The sequence below is a fragment of the Lissotriton vulgaris genome, chromosome 5 (genome assembly GCF_964263255.1).
Source record: "Lissotriton vulgaris chromosome 5, aLisVul1.2, whole genome shotgun sequence".
NCBI lineage: Eukaryota > Metazoa > Chordata > Amphibia > Caudata > Salamandridae > Lissotriton > Lissotriton vulgaris.
In genome coordinates this window covers 1,468,316,888-1,468,329,747 of record NC_141693.1, presented here as the reverse complement: position 1 = coordinate 1,468,329,747, position 12,860 = coordinate 1,468,316,888, and the positions used below count along the sequence as shown (strand labels likewise).

General features: G+C 45.3%; 1 protein-coding gene across 1 annotated transcript in view; it reads right to left on the bottom strand.

Moving 5' to 3' along the window:
- Positions 1–12,650, bottom strand: part of PM20D1 (peptidase M20 domain containing 1) — a 220,322-nt gene extending 207,672 nt beyond the window's left edge. The window contains exons 1-2 of the mRNA XM_086923426.1: positions 12,276–12,650; positions 852–938 (exon numbers count right to left, since the gene is read on the bottom strand). Coding sequence (XP_086779552.1) covers positions 852–938; positions 12,276–12,462 — 274 coding nt within the window. The 5' untranslated portion in view covers positions 12,463–12,650. The remainder of the gene's footprint in view (positions 1–851; positions 939–12,275) is intronic.
- Between the last annotated feature and the right edge of the window lie 210 nt (positions 12,651–12,860).

The following is a 12,860-nucleotide window of genomic DNA, read 5'->3' as shown; positions in this document are numbered from 1 at the left end:
TGCTGCGCATCTTCCACAATGCTTCACCGACGATACCTATGTTACCCAAGTCTACGGCTGCAGTCACATTGTGCATTTATCATGCTGCGCACCTTCACAATACTTCACTGACGATACCTATGTTACCCAAGTCTACGGCTGCAGTCACATTGTGCATTTATCATGCTGCGCATCTTCCACAATGCTTCACTGAGGATACCTATGTTACCCAAGTCTACGGCTGCAGTCACATTGTGCATTTATCATGCTGCGCATCTTCCACAATGCTTCACCGACGATACCTATGTTACCCAAGTCTACGGCTGCAGTCACATTGTGCATTTATCATGCTGCGCACCTTCCACAATACTTCACTGACGATACCTATGTTACCTCGGTCTACGGCTACAGCCAGTGTTCACAAATCAAGCTATGCACCTCCCATGCTGCTTCACAGATGTTACCCACGTTTCCTGCTGCAAAGTCTACACTTATCAAGCTTTGCAATTCCAACACTGCTTCACTAATGTTACCGACATACATCTCCGGCTACAGTCAAAGTCTGCATTAATAAAGCTATATACCACTCACATGGGTGCAGGCTGTTTCAATCGTACACTGCAACTCTCCAGACACACGGAATATCAGCATTTACCAAGCTATGCATCCCCCCCATTCCCCCACCCCCCAGTGGAGGCAGTGTGTGTTCTTAATGTTATGCTCATGCGCCTGCCCTGTAGCAGTCAGTACACCCTCACAAAAGTCTGCATTAACAAGGTTACGTCTCCTCTGCCCATGAAAGTCAGTCTGAACCCTGTAATGCCGAAGCCCCTAATAGAAAAGACAGACCAAAGGCCTTCCAGCATTAGTACCTTTTTTGATGTATGTGTTGAACTCCTCCAAGGCAGTCAGGTTCAGTTTGTCTTCTGAGAAGGAGACGGTGGGGATCCTGATGGCCCCTTGGAAAGAGAAACAGACATGCATGTCAATACTAAACAATCACTTGAAGGTGCAGCGTATTCAGGAAAGAAAGTGGCAGCTGATTTGACTGCAAATTAAGCCTGCTCGCATCCCTAGCTCTCAAATTTCCGTCCAGGAGTTCTCAAGGGGACAGCTGGATACAAAAACAGGTACAAGTTTTAACCTTTACAAATACACTTTTCAGTGAGGAATCTGTCAACCTACCAATTCAGTCAGCATTTTTCAATTTCATGTTTTTTTTTTGCTTTAATCAGAGAACTTCTGATAAACTGAAGCTTCTGTAGTATTTTATATGGCTTTGCAGGTTAGAGGAACAGACCTCGTCTGAACTTGCAGCAGTGATATGCATCCAGGCTGGCGCAGCCACAAGAAAGACACAAAGAGCGGTGAACAGTTTGCACGTATCACAGCCACCTCCGACAGTGATCAGGCAGTCAAGAGGTTACCCCATATTAAAAGGACCATTCACTTCCTGACACAGCTATCGAAGAACTACCCTTCCCCCCTGCCATCCACTAAATGGCAGACTCTGGGAGATTAATGAGAAGCCCTCTGTATCAGAAAGGACCTAATCAAATTTCGAAGAGGAAGACAGTCTCCTCTTTCCCTAGTTCAGTGCCTGGGCTCCCTCCGTTCAGTCTCAGGAATGTCAACAATATACTTCCACTGTCTGGAAAAGCAACCTCGCTTCCATCTTTTGTACAGGAACAGGCTTGGGGTGTTCAAAATAGCACAGGTCAAGTACACACGATCTCAGCGCTAGGATTCTGGGCTTACCGGTTCCAGCAGGATACGCAAAAATACACGCACACAAACTACCAAACATGTCTCACACTCACTGCACATACAAGCAATTGACAGGCTCACATGGTTTCACATAATAGACGAACATTACACGTAGCAGTGAGTAGAACCATAAATGGCGAGTAGAACCATAAACTCTTTGACATAGATATAAAAAAAGTGTGGTCACAGTAATGAGTGTTAGAAACTCCGTACTCTGCCATCACATCTTACTTGACCTACCCAAGGCATGGGCAGTAGTCTATGCTCACAATGAAGGAGAACTTGGTGCGCCCCTCCAGGTCATGGACAGGTTCTGGATCTTGCATTACCATGCAAACGCCTAAGGCTATTTAAACTTATTAATTAGTGTGACACCAGGGCTAAAAAAAAAAAGTCAGGATACCAGTTTGACTTGCAGGTCCACACTCTAGGTGCAAGAACCTGCTCATTCACCATGCAGGAAACATTCCTGTTCCAACACATAGTAATCACACTCAATAAATTCAATAAGTGGCAGAATTACAGCTTTTAACATGGCCTGACTGACACAAGGGGCTAAGCTTATACTAAGAAGTTCCAAAAAGGCATTTTGCGACAAGCACATTGTTTTCCGCACATGGAGCGCCCCGTGAATTGCTGATGGAAAGTTAGGCACCCTCAACAAAATATTTGAAAATTATGTAGTTTGACAAGTGCCACTTAATGCAATCTAATTGATTAGATTCAAACAGAAATACAATTTTAAATGTCCTTATTTTTACTTTCAAGAACCTCGTTTTTAGGTCTCGCCTAAGCAAAGCATGTGCGGTCTCTTCGAGACATGCTGTATCTACTGTATAAACTATCAGCATGCCTAGCGCTTTCCATTGGTTGTTTAGTCTACCTTTCAAAATGTACATTTGTCCTGCCTTTTGGCTGTTTTGTTCGCCCTGAAGACTGCCCCTGTTACATGGATCCCTTCAATCTAGCCATATGTTGAGTTTCGGCACACTACTTTTTCTTTCCGCCCTCTTGCAGCTGCTCCGCTCTGTTTTTTTTTATGGTTTCCTCCTGCTTGTGTCTTTGGCGCTTGTTCAAATTCTGCGCCCTTCGCAGCTCCCAGCTGCTCGTGTCCTCTCCAAGTGTTCAGCTTCTGCGCACGTCCCCCCAGCTTGCTTAATCTCCCCGTGGCACCCTCCCTCCCGTCATTTTGAGTGTATTTATAATAAGCGATTCCCATTGCCTCACGTTTTTATTGTTTCTTATTTGTTAGTATATTTGCAAGTGATAAGAGTACAAACAAGTTTCCCTTCCATAGCTGCTTGGTTCTTTTTTGCTTTCCCCCTCCTGCTTCCGGTAAGGAGCACCACATCATCCTCTTAGAACAAAAGCATGGGGTATCGAAACAAATTTGTATGCTACAGAGTTTACCCGCCTGCCCGCCGTGGCCACAATTACCAGCAGCACCGCCCCTGTAATGTTAATGATTCTGTTGTGCTAATTTGCCATAGTTATTGCCTTGATGACGATTCTCATGCCTCCGTCTGTCACAGCAGTTTTTATGCTACCGTTTTATAAAAGTAGCCACCAGATACATGCCCAATATAAATGCTATTTGATATAGGTGGTATAAGGACACGATCACTTCATTTATTGTTTCATGCTTGTTATTATAGTTCCAAGCGATAAGAGTTGAAATGTAGTGTTTCACGTCCATCGCTGCTTGTTTTTATTTTTTACTCTCCCCCTCCTGCTTTCCTTTAGGAGCCCTCCCCACCCCCCAAGAACAAACGCACACTGTGCCTAAACAAATGTGTACGTTACTGCGTCTATCGGAGACCTAGCTTAATGGCCCACTCTGCATATTCACATATGCCAGCACCACCACCACCATAGAAGTGCACCATTACCAATCCCCATTTACTGTGTAATGTTATTGACTGTGTTGTACTCATTTGTCTTGATGCTGATTCACATGTCTCTCATCAATTTCAAATGTTCATGGCTAATGTGCTGTGAGGTGCAGGCCACACAGCCCGTCCTCCTCCTATTCCCTTTTCTTCTCAGGGCTGCTTATTATTTCAACCCACTGTATTGTGTCCCTGCTCCTCCATGACACCCAATGCTCTCTGGCTATCTGTTGACTGCCATTAAGGGAGTATGATATATAGCCACAGCAGGCTTTAGCAGCCCATCCCCCCATGTGTCTCAGCCCGCACTGATGTAGTTTCCAGGAAACACACACACCGTCCTTGAGCTAGTGTTGGCTCGGTGGGCAGTTTCTCAAGGCCTTAGCTCAGCCTCACCAGAGTATTTCACAAGTCTTTAAAAGTCCATTTACACCTTAAAAGGAAGTGGTTAACAAGGCTTGGTGAATACCTGCAGCACTGGCTCATGCTTTGCAGTGGCCCAAGCCTTATATTTATTTATTTATTTATTATTATTATTATTTTTTGCCAGACCCAATGTTTCTAAAAATTCTGGGAGCCACCCTGGGACTGACGAAGAACCCTCCCTGGGTGTCTATCAAGCTCTCCATCCAACACTGCGTTGAAGTCACTCCCCACGACAAGAGGGCCCAGGGGCAGCGTGAGAAAGACAGCGCCTAGGTCTCAGAAGATTTCAGATTGCAGGCTGGGCGGAACATATGCTGACAAGAATGTAACTGTCTTACCCTCCAACTGACCGGAAACACCCACATACCTGCCTCTCTGATCTGCCCACGTTGATCGGATCTCAAAGGGAAAGGAGTTTCTTAATAATATTCCAACCCCCCCTCGAACCAGTGGTGAACCCCGCGTGTGCCACTAACTTATATCCTCCTTTATGCAGTGCCATACATCTATTGCCAATCAGGTGCGTTTCTTGCAACAATACCACGTCCGGGGAGTGCCTTCGTATGAACTGATTTACCATCCCCCGCTTGATCCTGTCTCCTAACCCATTAACATTCCAGCTCAGTATCTTCATCCCCAATCCTTTCCCTTCTCGCGACATTTACCCAATTCCTATGATCGCATGCACCCGACGTGAACATACACAGTTACTCAATGATTTCAAAAAGGTTGAACAAAAAACAAAAACAATCTCCCCCAACCCCACACCCCATCCCGCCACCCTGCACCCCTGCATCAGGCCTGAGCCCCACCCCAACTCGCAGTGTGCCTGTCGCCCCCCCACTAATCTAAGGTAACTAAAACTAGTAACAGGGGGGAACCCAATGCCCAGCCCCTCCCTCCCCCTTCACAGTATTATTCCCGAATTATACTTAACTGGAGAGTCCCCCTGAGTACAACATTTGTCCACTACCCAAGTCCACAGCGTAAAACACCATTGCTGTCGACAGCTTTCTCATCCCTGTCCATCTTCCTCAGCCACGCGATGGTGTTCTTCGGGATGTTCCGACGCTCTGCTGTCCGCCCAGTCTGACGCTACCTCCGGGTTATCAAAGAACCAGGCCTTACCATCTGCTTCCACGCTGAGTTTCGCCAGAAAGAGCATCGAGTATCTCAGTCCCTTGTCCTTTAGTTTCTTCTTTACCGGAAGAAAACTCAGTCTCATTTTCTGCACGATCTGTGTAAAGTCTGGAAAGAAGGAAAGCGTAGTATTTTCATAATGCAACGGGCCCGAGGAGCGTGACGATTGCAGAATCACATCTCTGTCACGGAAGTTCAACACCCTAGCTATCATCGGGCGGGGTGGTGCTCCTGGTTTGGCTGACCTCCTGGCACCCTATGTGCACGTTCGATTGTAAAAAATGTACTGAGGCCCCTCGGCTTCAGGTGGTTAAGTACAATGTCCTCCACAAATAGATCGGGAGTTTGGCCTTCTACTTTCTCCGGTACACCAAGGATGAGTAAGTTGTTCCGCCGATTGCACCCTTCGTAGTCGTCCACCTTTCGGCTGGTATTCTCCCGTGCCGCCTGCAGGGCCCGGACTTCTCGTTGCAACTCCGCCATGTCATCCACCAAGCTGGAAGTCTTTAGGTCAAGAGACTTAACCTTTTCGCTTGTTTTGGCGTGATCGGCCCGCAATAGGTTGACTTCCAACTTTACAGTGTCCAATGTAGTGTCTAGAGCGTCCATTTTCCCGACCATGGCGGACTGGACGTTGTTTATCGCCGCCATGAGATCTGTCATTGTCGGCTCAGCCGATTCACTTGGTGGGTCTCCTCCGTGCGCCGGAATCTTCCTCTGTTTCAAGGGCGAACCCATGGGCTGAATGTAACAAAATATTTTTTGAGTCTGCACATTCTTCAGTCCACGCCCCGACCTCGATGGAGGCTTCTCAGTTTCTGGCTTCGACACCATCCTAGTTTTCACACCTAGCCGAAATACCCCCCTTCAGCACCCCAGGGCACCACTGCGGCTCCACCACCAACACTCAAGCTCAGATCGGAAGGCGGCTCCCAACTATCTTCGCCGTACGCTCACCCGAGTTCATCGCATCTTCAGCGGATGAGTTTCGGTTTCGAATGTGGGCCGCAACTTCCGGCTAAAAGACCCGCTTTTGTTCAACTACAGTCCGGGTGGATGACACACCATGGTCCCCGGATGAAATGGGGTGTAGGCCTCCAAACACCAGACGATGTTCCGATGGGTAGGGATGCTCGATTCACTCCCAAATATCACCAGGGGTATCAGCTTCCTTTCCCCTACCGATTTCAGGGTTCTGGTATCAGGATTAATTCAGGATAGGCTCGACAGAGGGACGGAGTCTCCGAAGCTAAGCCTTCACGCGGCCATCTTGGTCACGCGCGTGGCTCCTCTCCAGCCCAAGCCTTTTAAAATTATGATTCTTTCGCTAGGCATATTCATGTTATTTATTTACTTTTTGCATGTCACTGCAGTCCCTAATTCACACCTGCCGTTGCTGCTCTGTCGCTTGTATTGGCTTCGTTTGGCCTCGTCCCATTTGTTTCTGCTTGCTTTCCCACCCCCTTCCACACCACTGCTACCCCCACCCAACTTTAATTATAAACATTCCTCCCTTCTCCCTCTTGGTGCTTGTTGCAGCAGTCACTGTAGTAATAACTTGGGTGACTTACTGGCATGGGTACAAATTCAGGACGGCGAGTGTAAAAGTTCAGGACAGGAGGTCAAAATTCAGGACAAAACTTAGGGACAAAGGGTAAGTTTTTTATAGACGCATCAGAGGAGGTCAATCAATACATCAATCAGGGGTTTATAAAGTGCGCTACTCACCCATGAGGGTCTCAAGGTACTTGGGGGGTAGTGCAGCTCCGGTTCAGGGGAAGAGCCAGGTCTTGAGGTTCCTCCTGAAGGTATGCAGGGTGGGTGAGTGTCTGATATTGACTGGTAGCTCGTTCCAGGCTTTGGCTGCGACGCAGGAGAAAGCTCTTCCTCCTGCTCTGGTTCTGCAGATGCGTGGGGTCTCTGCTAGGGCGAGGTTGGCGGAGAGGAGTTTCCTCTTGGGTACGCGGGAGACTCTCTCGGTGAGGTACTTGGGCCCGAGGTCGAGGAGGGACTTATAGGCGTGGGTGAGCAGTTTGAAGTTCACTCTCTTCTCGACGGGGAGCCAGTGGAGGTCTTGTAGGTGTCTAGTTAGTACTTTGAGTGATGATTTGCATATCTGATCAGTTCCATTCTTTCCCCAGTGTCTGTAGTCACCAGAGATGACCCTCTTTGATTGGTGGCCACTGATCTTTTGGGGTTTTGGATGGTACGTGAGTTATGATACATATTACAACATCATCCTTACCCAGGACCTCCCCTGTAGAAATAGATGTATACACCATATGTGGCCACTAATCCATTGATGCAGTTTAGGAAAACGTAGGGTAGACAATGGTATAGTCATCTCTACTAATTCCAAGGGTATCTTCGATCACCGCTTGGACGGTTAACCCAGTTTTAAATGTTACAGGGTGTGGCGCATGGTTGTGTGTGTTTTTATTCACAAGTATAAACAGACACTCATTTTATTCCCGGCTGCAAGCCTTCGTGTTCGCGACGTGTGTGCGTTTCGTTTTCCATTGGTTAGCACTAGCAGACTTGTAACAATATCTTGGTTGCGACCCTGGCATTGGCTTCTTTCAGCCATTCACGGTACACCGCTTGCGATGTCACGTGATCGGCTGTGAGCCAATGCCTAACAGTCTAGCCACGTACCGAGGAGTCCTTTAAGCTGAGGACCAGGGAGGGAACAGCACAATAGTATTTCCGCTTCCTATTGTGGGTTTATCCAATGAAATGCGTTTCCAGAGAAACTAGTTGCTTTACATAGAGTCTTGTGATCGAACTTCTGCCACTGGAGGTTTAACATCAAACTCAACCAATGGAAATTCAGAACACATTGCAGTTAAATCGCTGAATGTCAGCGTTCTTTCTGCAATTGAACACGGACCCTCAGTTACGGAAAGCACCCACCGAAAAGAATTACAGGTAACCCTTTAACCTCGGCGCTACTGTGCAGCCTTGCATTGGGCATTTTTCCATCTGCCTGAGCCACGCACTAAGTGTGCTTTTATATGTGTGTCCCCTAGGGCAAGCAGCCTCCGGTGACATCCCCAGCTTGGCTGGCCTTACCACGTACACCACGGGCAATGCTACTTAGAATCCTGACGTTTTTAAGGCATGATATTTGGTCAAATTTTGCAATGTTAGAGTATTTAGCAACATGGTGGTGTTCAGCCACTAACTCAACAAAACACACTAATTTTGAATATGTTCCGAACAGATTTTGGTATTGATTGAATACCTCGTCCAGAACATAACGAAGTGGACCATTTCAGCAGCCCTTTTTCGCATTGGAACACGGAGCCATTCATATGTATTGAACGTTGTCTTTAAGGTATATCCATTTATATAAACCACGATAGTACGCCAGTTTAGAGGGAGTTAACTTAATATAACTTCAGGGGGTTGTTCGTTATAGTATGCAGGAAGATATGCCAGTAATTAATGCTCCCCTCTCCCCAGCTTTCCACAAATTCGTGAGACATTTGCTTACGTCCAAAACCTATTGCCATTCAGCAAAGCCTCTTTTAAGAATTTGCTCATATTCCGGTAGACATCATCCCGAGTAAGGGTAAGGCAGCACAACCAAATATTGTATTTGTTCCCTCACATTTATCTTGGATAAAGTACACTATTGTTGATACTGCTCTATCAATTGCCGTCTCCCCAACTGTACAGAGACACTCCTCAAGAGACCTCCTAGTTATGTACTTTATTCGAGTAGGCTTATCATATATAGTTTGGGCTGGCCTTGAGAGGGGCGGTAGACCTTGGTAGCAGTTTAACTAACCAGGGGATACAGAGTATTTTGTTGCCCCGACTATGAAATTATGAAGGAGTAAATAGAAATGAACAGAAAATTGACCACCTAATTGGAGTTGAAGGGATTTAATGATTGTATTTACAATAGAAGATAGTTTAATCGTGTTGATCATTGAACAATGTTGGAAGGCTTAATGAATTTGATTTTCAACATAAATTCTAACTGTATATGTATCCATTGTAGGGTGAGAATTTTCATATGATCCCCTTGACATGGCAGAATATCTACAAGTCTTGATAAAGATGGTATAAACTGTTGAATCCATCGAAACGCATAGACGCTCTTGTTTCCTGTACAATTCAAGGAACGGCATTGATGTTATAATACAGATTTTATCTTTGTATATAACGAAGTGGAGATATAGGATTTCAAATGTACATTTAGTATCAAACAAATGTTACGTTGTACATGTTTCTGTCTGTTGCTTAAATTATGCAGGTCATAATTGATTATGTATTGGCTATAATTTATTTGTGAAAGTTTTTATACTGTGTATCATTATCTTGTTTTTATGACATATTATTTATTTTTTAACCTCATATGTATGAAATTGAATTTGTAATAAATAACACAACATATATTCGTTTTTCTATATGTTTTTTGCACTCTGTGTACATTGTTATACTGTGAATAGGTTCAAGGGGATCTTTTCATTACTTAGGTCTTGTAGGTGTCACACAATATTATATAAGTAATTACACAACCACTTAAGTACAAGTAAAAATAAGTTTATATTAGGCTGATACAATTGTGCACTTCACGGTTTTTCAGTATGCATGCAGATTTGATCAACTATGCAGGTCTTTTTGTGGTACTTCATACGATAATAATCTATTTTTATGGTTACTGCACTTGGTTGTCCAGTCTGATATTTTGTTTAAAATCCATGGTCCTGAGCAGGCATGTTAGGTGAGAGAAATGGTCAGGAAGATCTGCTCGGATAGACATTGTGCGATGTAAAATGGCACACATAGGATGCAGCTAATTAAAACCTGCAGTGCAGTCCTCCAAGTGACCAGCTTTATGCGTCAGACCGCTTCAAGCATTCCATTTCTGTTCAGCTGGTGATGAATGGTACAGGGGCTAGTATAGTATTAAGTGATGGATAAGACCCATAGCGGAAAGGTCTTGTATCAGGGTAAGAGCATAAAGCAGGACAGGGGAGTTATTAACCAGACTGCATGAGCCACAATTGGCTGCGACTGCTGAGTGTAATGGTATTATTGTGGGTTAGATAGGAGTTAACATTGCTATATCATGTCCTGGCCAGTGTTCCCAGTAACGTGCACGCCTGCGTGCACACGTCAGATCCCCCGAGCGCGTATGGAGCGCGTATCCACCGCACATCTCACGCTTTTAGAATAGGAGCGGCACGAATCCAGCTTGTGGTGGCTCCTGCACTTGCTGTTGTTTTTCCTGGTTATTGGAGCACAGCTGGGGGCTGTTTGTGGACCATTGTGAAAATATTCCTGTTAATTGCAGCACCGTCGTGCACTGCAATTAACATAAATATTTTCCAAATGGCGCAGAATCAGCCCTCAGCCGCGCTCCTTTAAGAGAAGAAATGCAGACAGTCAAAAAGCAGGACGTATGCTCTCAACTGTTGAAAGCCTTTGGTGTAACTTCAATGGACTTTTTATAAATCATTTCAGAACTGAAGCATTTTCAATATATTCAACAAAGCTGTAGTTGTTGCTTATTTATCCTATGCAACAACCATTGAAAAAGTCAATAGCCCTGGGTTGTTGTAGATATAATGTTACTTATTGTATTATATATCTGGATGCAATGACAGAGGTAGCACAATAACGGTTGGGCGGCAGGTGAGATTCTCTCCAAAAGGGATGTTTCGATGTAATTAAGGGCATGGCTTAAAACACATTAGCTAAAAATCTGTGCCTAGCATAGTGGGCCATCCGACTGGTATTTTGCTGCTTCTGTCATTGCAAACAGATATATATAATACAAGTAATGTTACACCTACAACAAGCCAGCACTATTGGCTTGGTCAATGGTTGTTAGTTGCTTAAAATAAAAAAAGCAGCAACCATGGCTTTGTTAAATATAAAATTGAAAATGCGCACGTTCTAAAATGAAGAGACTGTGAAATAAGTGTAACGTCTTCTTTTTAACTTGATTAGCTGCCTTATTTTCATGAACTGGATTCTCATGTAGAAGCATTGCCGTTTTTTTGTACATTTCTTCCATCTGACAGAATGCCTTGTCCTAGACCGAGGCTAGAGAAGGCCACAACATGCTGTAACAGTCCAAACTGGCCCATTGGCATTCTGTATGTGACAATTAGCCACATACAGAATGACAATGGGCGAGGTGGGGCTGCTCTTGTGCTCAGAGGATGAGTAGGAGGCAGCCCCATCAGGGAGCGGAGGCTTCTTGCATGGAAGCAGTACTGCTCCCTGCAATGCTCAAAATTACGGAGGAAAGGCATCCGTAAAAGGGATCCTCATGGACAACAGACCTGACGTCCAAATTACAGACAGTCTGTGTAATTTACGTGCGGTTGTTCACTATAGTAATCACTGAAATAACATTGGGAGGATAAAATGCATTTTCAGCCACTCTTTCATACAAATATGTGTAGGCACACCAACCCATTGGTTGTTTCGACCTTTAATGAAAGAAGATTTTAAAGATGAAAGCATCAAGCGAAGAATAATACAAGGTATCTTTTTGTGAAGAACCGAGGAAGAGTGGAGTGGTGAGTCAAGTCTCTTAACACAAGCATCCTCCTCCAGCACAGGCAGCAACTTTATGTTGTGCTTGTTGTACATAGCCTCGTCACATCACCAGTGGCACGTTAAGTAACAGTAGATGCTGTAGTACTCAGGATAATGTGCTGCATGGCTATGGATCCAAAAGACGAGACTTAGTGGCTTTGCCAATGCTTTATTCATCATGTGACCTGTTGGAGAGAATTGCATAATGGGTCTTTCGACGGCTTGCGCGTACTCGGCCATTCTGGGATGAGCAAAACACTGGCTGCGTTCAGCCTGAATCAATACGAATGCTGTGGTTTGATACCACTGAAGCTTGGAAGGAACGATAATCCACTATAGAGCAGACCGAGCACTGAAAGATTGCCTGAGAAAAACGAATCAAATACTTGCAGTAGGAAAGTTTAAATTTCCAACATTTTTTACAATATATTTAAGAAGAAATCAAGTATACAATTAATTACTCATACCCTAGAGTCCCTCTTTTAATTTACTCAGTGCTCCCGTACTCACCCTTAAGGTTTTCCTTCCAGATTCTCTTCTCATCAGTGCCCGGTTCCAAAGGTAGTTGCTTCCTTGGACCCCAGGCAAGGCTCGCCGTGGGGCCCTGGGAACTATAAGTTCGGAGCAGAAAGATAACCAGCAGCAACCCCAGTGCGACGAGGGGCAGCGCCAGGAGGCCAGGGGAGCAGCGGGGCATGTTGAACTGAGAGCAGACAGCTCAAGAAAGAGACAGGTTGGAATAACACATGCAAACAGAAAGGGCATACCAACGCCAGCAGATCAAACAGAGACCACGCCCACTAACCATGTTATCACTAGGCTAGTTATCACAGAGAGCAGCCACTCCCAGGCGATTACAGCGACATTTCTATTAGCGGAGACCCCGCCTCTTCGATCTCAGTCTCCGTCCCAAGTCCGGTGCGTGCTCACGCCATGCATCTGAAATGAGCTACTCCTGGCCAATCGGAATCCGAGAGGCGACAGCCAGTCACAGAGCCGATAGGAATTCCCATAAAGAACTAGACTGCTAACTTCACTTGCAAAACTTTTTTATCAGAGTTCGCCCAGCCGCAGTGCGTACGAGGCTGATCGAAC